The following is a 20,132-nucleotide window of genomic DNA, read 5'->3' on the forward strand; positions in this document are numbered from 1 at the left end:
TCTGCTAAAGAAAGCATGGAAGGGTTTGTGTAGTACGTTTAGGAACCCATTCTTACACCAAGCAGCGCATCTAAAACTGTATCTCACTGGTTGTTAAATTCATTGCTAAACAGATGTCATTAAAGAGGAAAGCAGTTCACTAAAAAAAATCTGCCTGTTGATTTTATACTTTTCTTTATCAAATCCTTATACATGGTAATTACAACAAATTACAGTTTAGCAAGAGATTTTTCAAAAAATCTACTGTCAAGTGCAAAAGAACTGTAATTACTGTCCTTTTGCATAGGCACAATCAAAGTCCATATTAAGTGGTAGCTTCTCCCCTCAATACCATAGCATAGATAGGTCAGCCATGCAAGCAGAAGTATGATTGATCAAAGTCCTTAACTGTCCATTAAATGACAACAAATTTTAACCCCAACTTAGACCTCCACTCAAAGAAGTGAATCTCTTCTTAATAATCCTCTAATCCATCTGGTTTTCCCCTTCTCACAGTACACCCTAAATGTTTTAAACCAACTAAAGCAGTATCCAGGTGCCACCTTTCATTGTTACAGCTTCTTATGCTGGTTCAGGTGAACAAATGATGAGCCTGAATGCAGACATGCGCACTGGATAGTATTAAGTTACAACAATCACCTCTCCAGCTCCTGTTAATTTAAAATGGACCTCTAGGCATCTGGTATTCAGTTCACTCTCATAATTTATAGAGAACTAGTCTGTCCTTATGATAAAACTTCAATATGTCACCCTTCTGACTTACTATCAAAACAAAACCAAAGTCCTCTTTTATGACTATTCAGAGGTAACTGAGTATAAACTTCTTTTCCTCAAAATCAGAAGAAATACAGGATAAACTTGAGCTATTCCACATTTAAGGTAATTTGATCCAATTTCAGAGACTTCACCCTGCATTATCACTACAACTGACTAAAGTGAACTCTTCCTTTACTGTGACACAGCAAGAGAGAAGCACTTGTTCCTAGTTGTTTCTTAGGAAGGATATAGATGGGCAACTCACTGACAACATCCATATGTTTATTTGTTACTCAAATCCCCTTATCAGTTTCAAACATTTTCAGAATGTGAAGCTTTTATCTTTAGTATGAGTGCATGTAGTTACTAAAAGTGATATTCAGGACAACTGCGGTTATGCTATGCTGGCATATGAGTCAAATTAGCTATCACGATCACAGGAAAGTCAGTAGAAACACCCATGGTGTATTTCTGGGCTAATGCATACTAAAAAAGAACACAGCAACTTGAGTTCCCAACCACAAAGCCAGACACATCCTTAAACCAAAAATATTCCCATCAGATTTAACATACTGCAAAATCACAGCGATTTTGAAGTAGAAACATTCTTGAAACAAGAATTTCAAGAAACAACTTGAAAGACAACTGGATCCCATCCTTAGCACTTTTTTTCTGCGCCAACCCAGCAGTGTGCTAGGCTAGAACCTCTCGTCATAATAATGCAACAGCTGTCAGCACAGGGAACAATTTAGAGAATGATCAAGGGATTAAAATAACTTACAGTGAAATAGTAGTGTAAAGACTTATTTATTATAATCTCTTAGTGTTTTATTGAGCTTTGCATTAATTTACCTGTTAAGTGAAATTAGCAAATATCTAAATTCCTGGCAAAGTTTGCCTATCAGGATAATAAAAAAACATATTTTCACAAATGGAGTCAACAAATAACTTGCCATTTCCCTTTAATATCACAGCTGCTGTTAAACAACTACATTTTTCAAAGTTTTCCTAAAACCAGCAGCAAAACAATAATAATTTCACACTGAATCTTACCTCACACATCTGTAACTGGAAGAACCTTCTTTCTTTCTCCATCTCTTCTGCAATTTCAGCTCCACTTATTTCTGTACGAATCATCCCATGCAGCTTAGCATGCTCTTTTTTCTCCTTCTCTATTTTTGTACTATAAGGCAAAAAAAAAAAAAAAAAAAAAAATCAGTCAATGAAGTGAGAAATCCACAGCCTCTCAGGAAATCAGATTATTCACAAAGTCTACTGACAGATGTGGAGCCAAACTCCTGTAGCTTTGCATATGACTTACTTCCAGATGACATTTCATTTGAAATTTGACAATGACTAAAGATCAGCAATGACATACAGTAGCTGAAATCTAATAAATCATCTAAGTAATGTTCGGACAGATATTCCAAAAGAAGACAATAAATGAGAAGAACATACTAAGTTCTTGCTCCAAAGAAAGAAAATACAGGAAAAAATGATGAGTTTTAATTGAAAACATAGGGGGATGTTTAATCCCAACAGAGCAAACACTGGTTAACAAAGTTCAATTATATCACCAGATTTATTGAGTCTTGCCTGTCATCAAGTCATCTTCTATATATACAGGGCTTCCTAAGCCAAAATCACAGTTGCTCTCTCTACTTGCTGCTGAGCCAGTTGGCACTGGGAATGCCGGCCAGCTGGCTGTGTTGCAGACTTCAAAGTCTGTTAGACCAGCTGTCCTAATTCCCTAAAAGTTTCCATGAACATTTTCCAAGAGCTCTGAATAAAACAGGTTCTCCTGCAGAATATAAATGAATAACCAATGCCTGGCATATTCCCATAAACTCACTTCTGCATTTGTTAAAGCTATTCTCCATATTATTTCTAAATGCAGTAGCATAATTTGACAACACAGTGAGACAAGTCTAATATAGAAAAAAAAACATATTAAGGAAAGAAAATACACGAGGGTGTTTACTTTTTGAAGACTTTTAGTTTGCCACTCATACTGTTTAGAACCTCAAAATTCTGAAAAGAGCTTCCTGAGGAAATGCTATACTGCTTTTGAACAAGAGGAAGCATTACACAGGAATACAGGAAGGAGATCAGAGGAACAAGTAACACGCACAACTGTCCTACCTCTTCTTGGGCAGTCAAGTGTCTCTCAGTTCTCTCTCTGAAAAGATGACATGTCTCAAGTACTCTCTTAACCTGATGTTAACATTACCGTAACAGCTTATGGGAAAATGTCTAGAAGGTCTAAGGACTTCCAGTCAACAAAATATTCTGTACTTAAACTTCTCAAGAATGAGGAACTGGAACTGCCTCCTATTACATCTCAAGCAGCAAGGGAAAACAAGAATTAATTCCATTAATCCTACCCCTCAACATGCCCACTGGGAAGCATTTTGAGCAGCAATTCAAAAAGCCCCACTGTGCTCTCAGCACAGGCAGGCACAGCAGAGCCAGCCCCGTGCAGTATTCCAGCAGCCAGCACATCCAGCCAGCACTGTGCTCCTCCTCAGCCCATCACATCCCGCCAGAGGCAGACGTTTGGAAGGAAGCTCCTCTCCTTTGAAATAAATATTCTGCAAACCTCCAGTTGCCTGAATTAAACTCAATTCCAGAATGTTCTATTTTCATGAAAAATAAGTCTGTACTCTTACTCAATTACTCCCAATTACACTATATTGTAGGCACAGAAAATGAGAGTCCAAACACAAGAACCAGACAATCCTGAACAAGAAAGAAAAAGCATTACAAAAAAGATTAACAGAAAATTATAAATATGCAGCTCCTTTCTAGCACACACTCTAGAAGAGTTTACATTATATCATACATGATAGTTCTAAAACAGCCAGACCTCAGAGGAAAGATCCAGGATGTCTCAGTTCTCTCAATTTCCAAATTAACGTAACAGTTCCTGAGGCCAGAGAACTCACTGACATGTGACCAGGTGTGTGAAGGCTAGTAACTACCAATTACTACTGTATATTATTTTCATTGTTTACAGAGAACAATACTCAAGCATAAGATAATGAAACCACCTCCAAAATCTCAGGAGTTTATTAGCATATCATACGGTATCTCTAAATGCTAGTTAAACCAAAAAAACAGCTAACACTGCCAAAGAGTCAAACACTATGCACAATATCACAGCACACATTGTATTCCTCCTAAAGGAAGCTAGATTTTGGTGAAAGAATCCTTCCTGCTCTTTTAAGGATAAACATACTCCACAGGCAAGAAAAAACCAGTTAAACCACGATGAAAGTATACTGACCTCTATCAAGCAATTCAGAGAAAGATATCCTTGAAGCCATTTGGTGGAGTTTCAGGCTACCTGTCTTCAAAAACTCAAAAAGGTACTTTACCAAAAAACCCAAATCATGTCTCAGTGACAAGTATCAGAGATACATGATGGTGCATTTCACATTTGCATTTCCTCATTATTTATGTTTTTAATATCTAATTACATCTTCACCTTTGTAATTCGGAATTTATCCTGTTGTTTTGCTACAATAATTTGCTACCTTCTACCTGACTGATACTACAGGACACTTAGTTTTCAGGGAAACAAAGAAACCCCTCATAGCCGTGGTGCACACAAATCTTTCTAGTGCTAAAGGCTGGCTGAGTGTCCTATCCAAACACAAGGATCAACTCAGCTTCAAGTGTCAGTCTATTATGACATTAACCAAATCCTTTTGGCAAAGACAGTCCTGTAATGTAACACTGGGATTTCCAAGTGTTGCAGGGTATTCAGGTTTTCCAGGCAGATCAATTAACCCAAATTAATAAGAAAACTGTGAAAACTCTAAAAAATACCCTAGAAGCCATAAGAAAGCAGCAAATGTTTTGTAATGCTGCTGTTCTTGAAGCTCATGCAGCACATATCACATATACAGAGTTTGCTGACTAAGATTAAAATGTGAGCACACGTCAGTCCATTTACAACACAGCTGCACATAACTAATATACAGTGAGCTCAGATGTGTGTAGCAGACAAGCAAAGCTGAAATACAGGATGAAGAATTACAACAGTAAAGTCAGAGAGATACAAAGTGAACCCATTTAGTTTCCAATATAAGACTATTTTTACAGCTTCAATTTGAAAAGCAACCATCTTTCAATATAAATTATAATTTGCATTTCAAATAAATCAATTTTGTCATACAGATCATGGTATAAATAAACACCAAAGACTTGTATTTATATTCTGCCAGTCAATAAGGGTAAACAATCAGAGCACCCTGTGTACATGCAACAGTAGTGAACTGGCTGGCTGGGAAGCAATTCTTGTCATTCTTCCTCTTCTTCTCCATAGAGCAGGAAGCCAGGCTGAGTCTGGGTACGTACATGAGAAGGTGGAGAGACCAAGAATAGCACCTGGAAGGAACACACCTGAATGGTAGCACTCTGGGAAAAGGAGTGCTTCTGAAAGCTATTTTGTTTGACGTTTTCATTTCACATATCCTCTCTTTGTCTAGTCCTCCTTTTCAGTGTGACTCTCTAGGCTCTGGCCCTCCAGCTTTTTGGTGAAAGACTCTCCATTTTATTTCACCCTACTGCCTGTCAATGCTGACAGTAAAGCATGTCTCTCCTATCACTCAAGTCCTCAAAGCAGAAGTCATATTTTCCCTTTGGAAATGCTGGAAAGATTTTCCCTTTCATACATCCTGCTCTGAATGATAAAGGGGAAGAGGGCAGAAGGAGCAAAATGTGCTCAAGTATTTTCATCATTTCATCCATAACAGCTGCAGATTCATTCAAAGATTTTTCCACTTAATTTGTAGGTAATCTCTTTCAAAATAAAAATACTTAATATGAAATCTTAGACTTGAACCAGTATATTGTGGATGTGGTTACATGGACTTCAGTAAAGCCTTTGCCACTGTTTCCCACAGGATTCTCCTGGACAAACTGGCTTCGCATGGCTTGAACAGGTACACTGTTCACTGGGCAAAAAAACTGTCTGGAGAGCCAGGCCCAGAGGACAGTGGTGAACGGAGTTACTCCAGCTGGTGGCTGGTCACTAGTGTTATTCCCCAGGGTCGGTGTTGGGGCCAGTCCTGATTAGTATCTCTATGAATCACCTGGAAAAGGGGATCAAGTGCACCCTTAGTAAATCTTCAAATGACACTAAACTGGGGGGGAATGTGGATCTGCTGGAGGGTAGGAAGGCTCTGCTGAGGGATCTGGACAGGCTGGATCAATGGGCAAAGGCCAATGCTATGAAGTTCAATAAGGCCAAGTGCCACGTCCTACACGTGGATCACAACAACCCCAGGTAACGCTACAGGCTGGGCCCAGAGTGGCTGGAAAACTGCCCATCAGAAAACAGCCTGGAGGTCCTGGTCAGGAGCCAGCTGAACACAAGCCAGCATGTGCCCAGGTGGCCAAGATGACCAAGGGCATCCTGGCCTGTATCAGCAACAGTGTGGTTAACAGGACCAAGGCAGTGATTGTTCCCCTGTACTCGCCACCAGTGAGGCTGCACCTCAAGTGCTGTGTCCAGTTCTGGGCCCCTCAAAGACATTGAGGTGCTGGATCAAGTCCAGAGAAGAGAGCAGAGCTGGTGAAGGGTCTGGAGCACAAGTCTGATGGGAAGTGGCTGAGGGAGTTGGGATTCTTTAGGTTGTTCAAAAGGAAGCTCAGGGGGACCTTATCACTCTCTACAACTACCCGAAAGGAGGTTTTAGCAGTGGAATTTCAGTTTCCTCTCCCAGGTAACAAGCAATAGGACAAAAAGAAACTGCCTCAAGTTGTACCAGGGGAAGTTTAGATTGGATATTAGAAAAAAATTTCTTCTGGAAAGGGTTGTCAAGCATTGGAACAGGCTGCCCAGGCGAGTGCTTGAGTCACCATATATGCATGTATTTAGATGTGTAGATGTAACACTTATGAACATGCTGTAGATGTGGACTTGGCAGCACTAGACTTATGGTTGAACTTGACCTTAAAGGTATTTTCAAACTTAAATGATTGTATTATTCTATTCTGTGACTCTATATTTAAGCTACCTTGTTTAGCACTTCCATTCTATGTCACTATTTCCAAGCTGTGACCTTCACTTTGTCTTATGTACTTGCTTTAAAAGGAAACACAGCAGAAATATCTAAGAGCTATGAATATCAATGATCTACTGAGTCAAGTTAGAGCTCTGAAGAAATAAATTGAGAAAAGCTTACAGAATTTTCAGATAAAATTTTTTCATATTGTTTAAAACATGAGTTTACCAAACTAGAAATATGATAACTTAAACAAATAGCTGAACAGATGACAGCAGGTATCTTAACAGATGACTGTATTTGACTTTGTTCATTTTTCCATTGACCTCAAATGGTTCAGAAACAAATCAACAGTAGTTATTTCTAGATATGAACACTTGTGTTTCTTCACAGAAGAAATGTATTGCTAATGCCTGGATCTTAAAATGCCATAAGGACATTCAAACAACTTGTTCTCTTCACTCAGTTGTTCACAAGAGACCTCATGCCCAGTTTTTAAAAGGAGAATGGCAAAGGAGGAGACGCAGCCAGCCTTCCCAGGAATAGCTCATTAGTTTTCATTTAACCTTTATGTTTCGTAGCATTAGCATAACACTTATTAAAGACAACTTCTGAAGATAATAGGCATTTACAGGGCCCAAAATAAGACAACTCTATTTTCTAAAACTAACATTTCTTTATTTTCAGGAAAATCAGGTTTATGTCTGGAATACAGACATATTCAGCTAAAAAAAGAGTGTAAATAATACTCTTCAGTAGGTTTATGCTTCTATTTCCTATGCAAAATTGATACAAAGTCTTTACCTCAGAATCTACCACAACAGGACTGATTAAAGTGAGGCATGTGGGTGAAATCTGGCTCACTGCCTTGCTGAATCCGATCTGTCTGCTGGGAGAATGAGCAGTCTTTATGATGCGTACTCCTTCCCCATATGGTCCCCCGGCACGCCAGCCATTAGTGTTTAAGTACACGGGGGAAAGAAACTGCCCTGTAACAAAACGAGCCCATTCTGAAACAGCTCTCCCAAAGGACACAGACCAGTCCCGCTGTGCTGCTGGAGTGGCCAGCAGCATCTCCCAGCTCTTATGCAGGAAACTCCAACTGTAACTGAGGTCCCAAAAGAAGTGCGCTGCTTTACAGCTTTAAAAACATTTAAAAATCTTTACGGCTCCAACTGAGTCATGTTAACGATTGATGGTGAGAAAAGATAAATTATTCATGAATGGCACCTCAGGATAGTCCCAATTTTTGACTGAGACAGGTTTGCAAGAAACTATTGGTTACTTGTTCCTCATACTACCTTATTCAAGAGCAGCCCCAGAGTAAAAATAAACAGCTATGCAGCTTCCCACAGTTATTTCAACGAAGGTGAGTCTGAAAAAAACACTCTGACAATTTAGGTGGCTATGTCTGGCGGTTAGCTAGCCTGCGGTACAAAAAACAAAGAGAACCCTCGGGAAAGACAGTCCCTAGCACCAGAGACTTCTGTCAGGTTAGGGCGAGAAGAGAAGCCTCTCCCAGCATGCTTTGCCCTGTTATGGTAATCTACCCCAGTTCTGCATTCCTGGTTGGTTGCTGTTTGCCCTGCCCCCTTGCTGCCTTGCATGTTCCGTGTCTTAGAGAGTTCTCCCCTCCAGGTTCCCCCCATTGGCCTCTGCCCCTCGCCACTCCCCCAGAGCCTCTCCATTGGCTCCCATTCTCTAGTCCCGCCTGTGTACCGCCCCCGTGCCATCAGATCATTGGTCCCTGATGCTCGCCCCGCTCCCATACTTAAACCTGAACCCTCCACTGTCTCGTCTTCGCGTGTTGACTCCTTCGTGGTGCGGATGTGGAACTCTATGCGGAGATCCTTCCTGCCTCTTTGCTATCGACCCATATTACTGAAGCTATCCCTGCATTTGTGCATGCACGTGTGTTTGAGTGTGTGGCTGATCCTGCCGAGCGGCTGTGCTAACGAGACGCTCTTGGAAGAGCGCAGCACCTGGCGCTCCGGCACAGAAGCCGCGGAGCCCCGGTTAGCAATAGCTATGGGGCAAAGAACCTCCATAGTAATCAACAATGATGGAAGGTGATCCATGAGCATCAGAATGGATCTTAACATCTCTCTCCCAAACAAGAACTAGAGATGTAGTAATTTTTAAACACAATTACATACAGAGGTTGAAGCAGCAGCTCAAAAATGTTATGCAAATAAAGCAAAGCAAATGCCATTTTAAAATTAACTTTATTTCTTTTCATATAGGTCGCACGTGGGTCTATTTGCACCCAAGAGGTCATCACAAAGGTGAAAGTAAGAGAGATGAGACAGGTGACAAATAAGCTTAAATTTTCCCTTATAAAGACAGCAATCAATATGAAAACTGTCAATTCCCCACAGACTACAAAAATACCACTTCATTATCTGGCATGTAGCTTCACACGTGTGTACTTGTGACTAGGAAACGCATATGAACTATATGATGTTAAGCATATGATACAGAGGCATGTGCAGAAAAAGGGCAGCCTAGCAGCCTTGAATAGTTTGTTAATCCAAAGGGAAAAGTAAAAGAAAGAAAGAAAAAAAAAATAATCGAACCAGGAAGAATTTTAAAAATAGTTATTCACCTATTTGAAGAAATGTCATGGAAAAGACAGCTCACTAAGCACACACCTAAAATTGGTTTGGGGCACAATCCAAACAAGTGGTTATCTAAAGTAACAGATTGAAGAAGGCTGAGCAAACCTCTGGCTATCAGCACCTACATCCACCATTGTACTCTGGCAATACAAGCTGTAGGTGAGACTGGTGTTACCTGTACTGGTTCCTTTGTCCTTTTTATTAAAGCAGAGAGCATGAAGATACCACAACAAAACCCCCAAAATTTGCAATTAAGAGTTCTTGAGGTGAGTCTGCATCCACCCACTGCAACAGATGACCAAAACACACAGCTGTAAGGAAGTTTAGATCCATTTGGGACAGCCACAGAATGAAAGAGTCATTTTCTTAAGAAACCTCAGCAGCATGTATAATAGCAACCCAGAGAAACCTCTTTTTCAGAGAAACTAAACTGTTTTCTTATATTCAAAAATTAGTATGAGAAAAAAAGCTGGCCTGAACAGATTCAGGCTCAAATTAATATTCTCATCCTAAATTGAAAATCACATCATTAAACTTCCCATCTCTGGTTTTTAAAGACAAATGCTCCATAACGACAGCTCATAACATCTCAATTTTTGTGGGAACTGATCTTATGCACAAGAGGTCTGACAAATCCGACCATCCTACTCCAGGGGCAGAGGTCTCAGGGAAGTTCCAAGACTGAATTTAACTTAACCATGGAAAACTGGTCTGCTCCTTGGTATAAGGAACACAGTTTGCACTGAAAAACAATATTCCCTGACTGCCAACCTTATGCCATGAAAAGTAATTTCTGCTGTTGTAGAACAGCCTACAAAAAAGGCAGAAAAGACCAGCCCACTGTTTTAAAGAATTTTCTTGCACACAGAATTCCCAGACTCCTTATCCTGAGCCTCAATCAGATGATCCTTTTGTCTTGATCAAAGTCAAAGAGTCCAACAGGCTGGACTAAGAGCTTAAAACTCCGAAATACAGATGTGGAGATTTCATCTAACCACTTATAAAAATAGAGCGCTCAGTAATTGTACCAGCCCACCACATAGAAATACCAAAAAAAAATGGTTCATGGATCTGAAAGAATTTCCTGATGAGTATGTGCTACCTTTGACTATGGCATGTTGAATAACCTGACGCATAAGTGGCTTAGAATGAGCATTGTCAAGGAGGTCTGCTTCATTTGTTAAAAAATCTTGCAGAAAGTGTGGAAAAAGAAACCCATTTCAGATCAAAACTCAAATGTCTTACTTGAAAGCAAAGTCATAAAACAGGCTTTCAAAAGGATTGCCAGTTAAAAGAAAAAAATCTCATTATATAGTACAAGCAGCAATGGATTCCATCCCAGAGACAGAAAACACATCGTCAGCATCACGTCTTCAGGTCCTGAATGACCCAGCACACAGAGCAACATTTCCAATATGTCCATAACCTCAAATAAAAATCCCCAGATATAGAGATACATTTTCTAAGGAGATTTTTTAATTCTCAAGTACTTAATTAAATTAAATAACAACTGAAAATGTTTCTGAAATATCTGACTCTGAAACATCAGCTCTGAGCAAAACAATGATCAAGTACAAATCTTTACATCACTTCAACACACTCATCCTAGTGAACATTAGATCAGAAATCCTAAAAGCACTCCAGATCTTAGTTCAGTAGTAACATACAAATGCTCTTGGTGGATGTCCCAGCAGTGCACAAATTTATTTTAAATTCTGCACATAAACTTCGTGGGATGTCAGTATGAATAGTCACACACAGGTAAACAAGCTTTCAGATCCAGCAATCAAGCACTGGTAGACAACAGCAGACTAAATTATAGGACTACTCTTTAAGGTCTGTCCTCAGAGATCAACTGCTGCCATAGGCAATGATTAGAAATCTTAATTACTTCAACAGTCAATAACTGGTATGGCACCAAATGAGACTGCTCACTGGTGTAAGAAACATAAACACTGGAACCATCACAATATCCCATGGATTTAGAGTGTCAGACCAGAGGTTTACCTCAGTAATTCAGAATGTCTTTTTATGAAAATCCAGCTATAGCTAGGCAGTTTCAAAAACCAAAAGCGACACAGATCCTCCTCAAAATTTGATGCTGGAAAGCAGTATTCCTCATTATTATTCCCAAAAAGAATAATGAAATTTAGCTAACTTGTTGCTTTTGCGAGTAAACCAGCTACAGGAATAATTTCTGAAGACTTCAGACAGACTAACTCAGTGGGCACCAGAGAATCATTATAATTTTGTGCAGTTGAAAAAAATATACAAATGGTGCTAGATTTTCAGCCAGTCTAGTTGGCTGTGGATCTGCAAGTTATTTATGTTAAATAGTGTCATCATACGTGATTCCTCTGGACCTGTATCATCAGAAATGGTCTGATACAAGGCAGCTTTATTTCAGAGGAACAAAGATACACGTGACACAAAGCTGACAGTCATAATCCAGATAATACTGTAATGTGAAATAAAACTCACTACAACATTCTACTTCAGAGACCGTCAGCTGTGCTGATACAGCTGACCAGGCCAACCCTGGAAACAACTGTCCCAGATGTAGGGCACTGAACCATTTAAGATTTGCAAGGAACCGGAATCAATTGTGTTTGATATTAGGTGTTGAGCTTTGTTGACTCATGCAATTTATTTAGCTGGATATAAAACTCCGATTTTTATAAACTTATTTTACAGCTGCTTATATAGTGTATCTGGTAACTTCAAACAAGTGGCATTTGCTAAGCTGGGTTAGATCCACAACATAAGACACAATTTACAAGCCTCAGAGAGGTGTACATCCACTTCTAGTACATGCACCTGCTGAGAGCATCCAATCTTGGCATTAAATAATAACCTCTACAGATTTCAGTTCCATTTCTCTCTTAAATAAAAGTTTAAAAGATACATACACTTTTGTTTCATAGTCCTTCCAAGCTTTATCAAAGGGTTTTTTCAGGTCCTGTCAAGAAAAGAGAAAAAATTACAGCCAGATATTTACATGAAAAATACTGCGGCTCTAACAATGAAGACACACCTTGGCCACTTGCAGTGCCTGCAACAATAAGGGACTTCACTCTTTCTTAACAGCTCACCTAAGGGCTGTGCAAAAGCAATCTTGCACATAGGAAAAACAATCTTGTGAAGAGAATTAATACACTCACGTTTTTAAAAGTGTGTCTAGGATGCTTTTTGCTATGATTTTTACAGCTCCATTTTACTCTTTAAAAGGTATAACTACATGTTATCCCAAGACCATACTCTGCTATTAATCAAAGTAACTACTTTCTCATCATTCTATCTCCGGCTCTACTGGAAAAATGTCCCTATCCTGAGGCTGCAGTATAGCCTTGGCTAAGAACTTGATGCATCACACTAGAGTTTAAAAAATCAATTTTCCATTGACTTAATGGGAACAGTATAGGCCTTATGGCTCAGCATAACTAATTCTGTGAGAATTCTGAATTACTTATATTCCAAATTCCTTTATCTTCTTTCCTCTGAATAAGGTAATTTGAATGAAATTATCTTAACAAGTTGTAAAGTTATTTCACTTATGTCTGAAAATGCAAGAGCTGAAATTCTGATGAAGTTCAAGAGAACAGACAACTACAAAAAAATGTTAACTGTCAGACACTGGAAAAACTTTGCAATTACAGATTAGGAACTAATTCTTACATGTTAGTTAATTATTGAGATAATTATTAAATTAACTAAAGCAGCATTTGATTATATTTTCTAGCCAGTGGTGCAACACTGTATTGTAATAAATGTATTTATTCTGACATAGAGAAGAACAACAGTGAAATGTGGTAAGCAAACAATACAAAGATAATAAGCCTGTCTTACCAAATAATCTATTTATCCTCCAGTAATTTACAGAAACCATTTTTAGTCTATGTACATATTTTTCTCCTTCCTTCAATGTCCTAGAACAATAGCTGCCAGTCACTTCCTGTTTGCTCACTAGTAAACAAAGCATAAGCTCAGTAAATTTGCTCGCCATAGGCTCTGAAATTTTTTAAAAACATATCATCATTTGAGTCCTAAGTTGCTGTTATTTCAAATAGAAAATGTCCTTGAGGCATAAACAAATAGATTTCAGCTTCTTCAAGAAAACTCCTATGCTCATACAGTCTAATGCGTGTTTCTTAATAGTTCCAGGTAAGTTTAGAATGCTAAATAAATATACTAGTAATAATCCTTTAAAATATAGTGCTACCCTTTGCTCAACTAAGTAAATATCTAAATCTTACATCTCTTTCTCTGCTTACCTTCTATATTTCAGCCCTGCTTTTAAAGCTTCTCAAATGTTGTTTTGTATACGGAGTCAAGAACACGTGGTATGTGAAACCACAAACAGAAGGGATGACTCAATTCACAAAAAAACCCAACAAACAAACAAAAACCCCAAAGTCTTGTTTATTGAGCTAACATGTTATTTGAGTATCCTATGCCTTCCAACACATAATATTAATACACTCGCTAAATGTATCTATTGTACCAAGAATAATCCTATATATAAATAGGAAGAAAAACATACCCCTTTTACTCCTTTCAGATCTCCCTTCAGCAAACTGTCCAATGGAAAAGTGATTATGTTATTCATATTCTGAATCTGTAACAAGAAAATTACACCAAATCAGTTAATATTTTTAGACACAGAACATAAACTGTCGTAATACACACATTTCAGAAAGTTTCACAAGGAAATCTTACATATTATTTTCCGACCCCTGCCTTATGGAGATGTTTATCAGCACAACCAGTAATCAAAGATGAAAGCAACGTGAGTTAATTAAACTCACTCTGGAAACACTATACCCCAAGCCAGCAGGAAACCTCCAGAATTATTGCTGATTATAAACATCTCATCCAACAGTGACTGCAAAGTAAGACCACTATTTTTTACATTGCCTTATTTCCCTGTTTAAATTAAATGAAAACAATCATACAGTTTTCTAGCACTGATAATTTTAAGTTCATGAGCATATTTTATATTAACCTTGTTCACTTTCCAGCCTCTTCAGAACTATTCCATTAAACATATTTGCTACTCTCCCAATACATGGCATCTTACTCTGAGAGAAGTTATAAAGACAAAGAATGCTGGGCTGTAAGATAGCCACCATTCCAATATTTTCCATTTGTTTTTAAGAAGCAATACATCTGACTTATTCATCTCATGCGAACTTGGAAATAAAAATTTTATGAGATCTTTAGTATGTAAGTAATTCAAGAGAAAATAAGTACTTCAAGAAGATTAAAATTATTTCAAATTAAGACAATGGTAAAATAATCATGGTTTTAGTTAAGTATCCGTAATGTTTTGATACGGAAAAAGAATGAACAAAGACTGTAGGAATAAAACAGTTACGGAAAGACTGCATACCCACTCCTTTTTGATTCTGGGAAAAAATTCAAGGTATGGGCCATAATGTCTAGGCAGAGTGTTTAAACTGTACCAAACCAAATGGATTGGTTGCTCTGAGGAGCAAAATCCAGAATACGTTAGTGTTGGGGTCCCTCCCCCCTGCCATGGAGCCCTGGGAGAGGGGCCCTGGGGGCGAGACACAGGGTTTCCCTGCCCCTGGTCAGCCTCGTTCCCCATTTGTTGGGGAAGATGAAACAGGAAAGCCTTATAAATATGATTGCCTGACAAAAGATTTTGGGAATATGAAAACTACAGGCGACATCAAAATGAAAGCCACTTTTGAAATACCAAGTCTTAGTTACTGAACAACTGGAAAACAATGGTATGGCCGACTGAAGGTAATCCCCTCTTGATTGAACAATACCCTCTGCCTGCAGGCAGGTCCAAGGGTCAGAGCAGACCCTACTAGCTCAACAGAAGGGGTCCAAAGAGTAGTTTTTAGAAGTTAAGATGTAACACTCTATGGTAATATAAGAACTCTTATAGGCTGTATGTAAATGCTATAGGATTTGTATCTTGTATTAGATTGGTTAGTGACAATTAGAATATTCAGTATAGAAGATGATTTATTGTATTGTAACCAGGACTTCAGTATTCCACTCTTACACACTCTTGACTCTCACTCTCTCTCTTACTCTTACACACTCTTACTCTCTCTTCACACACACTTCTTCACTCTCATTCCTCTCGCTCTCTCTCTCTCTTACCCGCTTACTCTCTTGCTCTCTTGGGCCTGCTCAGAGCTGCCAGCTGCAGCTCTAAGCAGTGCCCCTATACCCACGCCCTTTGCAATAAACCGCATGTTCCTAGATCTGCTTATAGAGATCTCCCGTCCCCGTCGCCGTCCGTCTCCGACCGTCTACGCCCTGTCCAGACTGAACCCACCAGAGTCCTTACACCCATTGGTTGGTTTGTGTTCCCCTGAGTGGGCAAGGACCCTCGGGTCCCGTGACTGAGAGTTCCTGAGCAGAGCCCCGGCCATGCGGCTGGAGAAATAAACATCTCTGAAACATCTACCACGAATCTGTCCATATATATTTCCTTTCCACAGGACTCCTGGTTTGATATAGGCGTGTTACAGTAATCCCCGCTGTAACAACTGGTGGTGGAATGCGGGCAAGACACCGATCCCTGAGGAAGATTCATGAGTAAAATAACCAGTCTAGACCTCTCTCTTCTCATCTTGGTTTGGATATTCTCTCTGGACTATGGAAGAATCGTGGGAAATGGGGCTCTCTGAGCCACAGAAAAAAATGTACCTAGAAGTAAAAGGAATCCTTGAACAACAAAACAAAAAAGTAATGCAACCGGGAGATCTAGAACATTTTTTTAACTGGCTTTTCAAAAATTTCTTCTATATTTCTCGAGACTTACTTTTTGATATTGAACCCCCTGGAACTAGTCAAGAGTGTTTTTGGCACGAGATCTTGTGGGAGATGAAAGATCAAACAGAACATGCATTAGTGATTGAACCCTTGCGTGGATCCCTCGTGGTCAGTGAAGCTATTCAGGAGCATTTATATGGTCCTATTACCCCTAAAGCAAAGGACGGCCATAGTCCTGCGGCCGAGGCCGCGCGGCCGCCATCCCGGGAGCACGTGACTGCAGCCGTGCCGGCGGAGGTGCCTGCGCTGGATGCACCCGGCCCCCTCGGGAGCGCGCGCCTTATCGCGGACCCCATCCCTGTCTCGGGGTCCCCGGCCACGCGACCGCGAGTGAGGGAGCGATGCCGCAGGCGCCGCGGGTGCCGTGGGCCACGAGCAGCCAGGAACCGGGCATCGGCGTGGCAGGCCGCTCTGAGCACACGGCTCGGAGAGCCCTGCGGAGGGAGAAGCGGCGGTTTCCACAGCGACGCGAGAAGCCGCGCAGCGCAGCACCGAGCTGAAACAGGGCCGCTCTCAAAGCAGCGTGGAGCCAGCGGAGCGGAACCGCTCACAGGGCACGGAGCCAGCGGCGATGGCAACGCGGGGCCGCGCAGCGCCCAGACACGCGCCGGAGCAGCGCCGCTCGGAGAGCGCGGAGCAGCCCCAACGCGGGGGCCCGGCCGAGACGTCGGAGTCGGCGAGGCGGCGGCCACATGGGACCAGCAGCCACGACGAACACGCAAGCACGTGATAGGAAGAGTTACAGCAACGAAAATCACAGGAACTGTGAAATGGTATAATGTCAAAAACAACTATGGATTTATAACACGAGATGATACAGGGGAAGATCTATTCATCCATAGAACTGCCATTAAAAGGAATAACCCTAAAAATTACCTGCAAAGTGTAGGAGATGGGGAAGTTGTACAATTTGATATAGTGCAAGGAAAGAAGGGTTTACAAGCAGCGAATGTTACTGGGCCTGGAGGTGTTCCCGTCAAAGGCAGCCGTTATGCACAAAATTATAAACAATATCCATCCCAGCAATTTCCCTACCCACAACCTACTTCCCCCTTTTACCCTATACCCAGTATGAACCCCTTCCTAAGTTTACCCCATCCCCCGTTTATTTCTAATCCGTTTTTCACCCCATGGCTTCCCTATACAATTCCATTTCCCTACAATTCCTCTCCGATGCCGAGGGGGGGATGAAAAGAGGGAGGGAAGAAATTAAACCCTCTCCTGTCTCAGTTTCCCCACAAAACATGCCCGGAGAGTTCTGTCTCCCTTCTGTCAGCCCTAAGATGTTCCACAGAATCTGTTTAGACATTTAAAGACTCAGGAGGGTGGCTTGTTTTGTCTTGAAACTGTTCTTGTTATATTTATCCAGTTGTTTTCATTCTCCTTTTATTAAAATAAAATGGGTGAGGTGTTGGGGTCCCTCCCCCTGCCATGTAGCCCTGGGAGAGGGGCCCTGGGGGGGAGGCACGGCGTTTCCCTGCCCCTGGTCAGCTTCATTCCCCATTGGTTGGTTTGTGTTCCCTGGTGTGGCCAAGGACCCTCGGGTCCCGTGACTGCAGGTTCCTGAGGAGAGCCCCGGCCATGCGGCTGGAGAAATAAACATCTCTGAGACATCTACCACGAATCTGTCCATATATATTTCCTTTCCACGGGACTCCTGGTTTGATATATGCGTGTTACAGTAATCCCCGCTGTAACACGTTAGAATAGCACGATGAGAAAAAAAATCAGAATAACTTTTGCAGCAGTTCAGTTAAAGTTGCCCTTGCATAAGCTATTTCTTTTCTTGGTATTTTATGCTGTTGTTTTAAAATGCCTTTTTTTTAAAGAAGCTCTGAAATCCCTATATGAAGATGGATTTCAGATGTTCAAATTACAGAAAGAACTTTGCATCATGTAGGAACAAACGCTTCTATTTCTTCAGGAATAATGTCAGGGACATCGAAGTCTTTTTTTAGCATAACCCATCCAGAGATGAAAAAAACCTAAAATTTTAAGGAAAAAATATTTACAGTTATGGATGGTTCAGTCTTCCCAGAACTGAAAAATACAAAATATTATCACCTTGTAGTTACTTGGTGACCTCACTAAAACAGACTTGGTGATACATAATAGCTATTGTTAAACAAGCAAAGCCCTGATGTCCCCATCTTTCCTCCTCAAAGAAACTACCTTACTGCATTTGCTTGAAATTTCAGCCACTAGTAAAAGTGAACCTTCATTAATTTTAAAGGTTACACAGATTGTCTCTGCATGGGAAGGCTAAAGAAATGTCTTTTAAACTCTTAACACAAATCACATTTCTCCTCCTCCACCCTACTGTTTCTCCTCTCCAACAAGCTGCAGGACTCAACCACAGCCCTTCAGAATCAACAAGTTAAATTTCAGCTCTGCATTGCTTTGGGTTTTTTTAAGTACTTCATGTAAAAATTGAATGAGCAACATGTACACAAGCTTAGCTGGCAGTGCTGGAAACCATCCATATCCTAAGTCCCCAGCAGTACTACCACAGGCGCATATCAACACAACCATTCTCAAGGGTAATAAAATTTTATGTTGTAAATACAGGAGATAAGTGAAAAGGTTTAAACAACACAAAACCTAGGTAAAAAAACCCCAGACACTTCTAGAAGTTGCAAGTGCACAACCAGAATGGTTATTCAGGTGGAAAAGCAGAAGAGGTCTCTTCCAAGATATCATTCCATGCAAAGTTTTCTACTTTGTTATTCTATTAGTATGATGTAGTCAAATCTCTAACTTAAGGATCAATACTTTCATAGACTCCATTTAATTATTCTTCAGGTTTAGTGGACAGAAATAAAGAACAAAGTATTTCTCAACAGCAGACTCAAGACAATTGATTTTTCTTTAAGTCAGAAAAGAAAAAAACATCTAAAGTATTATCCCAAACATACTCATATAAACATCAATCAGACTCCCAAACCGTTATGGATATTTGCTAGAATTTCACATCACATGGCCTGGACTCCAAAGCAACTTAAAAAAACTCTACGTTCTTTTTAAAAGCTTAGAGAATGTTTGCCTATTCAAATTAATTCCCTTTGTGTGCTATCACCTGTACATTATTATCAGTCTATTGTATTCCCTATGCTCCTATTCTATTTGTAACAAAAGTAAACACACATAATGCATGAACTTGTCATTATTAACCCAGTTAGATGAATCATACTCCTTCATATTTATAAGTCAGCAAGAAATATACAGATGAAAGATCTTACATGTTTTTCTGCTCTTTCTTGAGTATCTTAAGCTGAGCTATCTAAAAATATAGACCCATTTTTGGCACGCAGAGAAGCATTAATATGCTGCAGTTCCTACTCTGTGCAGAGTACAAGGAGCTAGAATGTGTGCAACAGCCTCTATATTTTGACTACTTTATGTTTTAAAATATTATTTAAAAATATATATACACAAAGGTGCAGGAAATCTTCACAGAAATTAGAGTAATCCTGTCTCAGAGAAACACTAGCAAATTCTGTATGTTAAAAAAAAAAAAGAAAAAAAAAACAGTTGACCTCGTTTCCACTTCCAACATTGCTGCTTTGGTACTTGCGGTTTTCCTCTGACAGTTTCCAACAAGATGACAGGGTAAAAAATTAAAACTTCCTAAGTTGGAGCACGCTCAGAAAAGAAGAAATGGCAGGGGAGATTACATATAAACAAAACACATAGCTGCCAGAAGTGCTCATAGAGGCAACAAGCAAGCCAGCATTTGTGAAGGGGAAAGATGTTCAAGTGGTTTAAGGGCCTATGGCTAAACATTTAAGTTTGCTGTTTGCCAGCCCTTCTGATTCCTTTAAAGTAAAGCTCTTTTCCATAAGAGCTTAGGATACTGGTGCCTGCAGTACTTCTGTAGGGTTTTGTTTTTTAAGTCCAACCAAAAAGGGGGAAAAAAGCGCCTTTTCAG

The 20,132-nt window shown here is 40.1% G+C and overlaps 1 protein-coding gene across 5 annotated transcripts in view; it reads right to left on the reverse strand.

Annotated features, from left to right (window-relative positions):
* The window catches only part of ASAP2 (ArfGAP with SH3 domain, ankyrin repeat and PH domain 2), a 90,938-nt gene that overhangs the window by 41,959 nt on the left and 28,847 nt on the right, over positions 1–20,132 (reverse strand). For all 5 annotated transcript variants that reach the window (XM_048296557.1, XM_048296555.1, XM_048296556.1 and 2 more), the window contains exons 4-6: positions 13,929–14,003; positions 12,298–12,347; positions 1,810–1,939 (exon numbers count right to left, since the gene is read on the reverse strand). In XM_048296557.1, coding sequence (XP_048152514.1) covers positions 1,810–1,939; positions 12,298–12,347; positions 13,929–14,003 — 255 coding nt within the window. The remainder of the gene's footprint in view (positions 1–1,809; positions 1,940–12,297; positions 12,348–13,928; positions 14,004–20,132) is intronic.

This window comes from Corvus hawaiiensis, chromosome 3, assembly GCF_020740725.1.
Source record: "Corvus hawaiiensis isolate bCorHaw1 chromosome 3, bCorHaw1.pri.cur, whole genome shotgun sequence".
Classification (NCBI taxonomy): domain Eukaryota; kingdom Metazoa; phylum Chordata; class Aves; order Passeriformes; family Corvidae; genus Corvus; species Corvus hawaiiensis.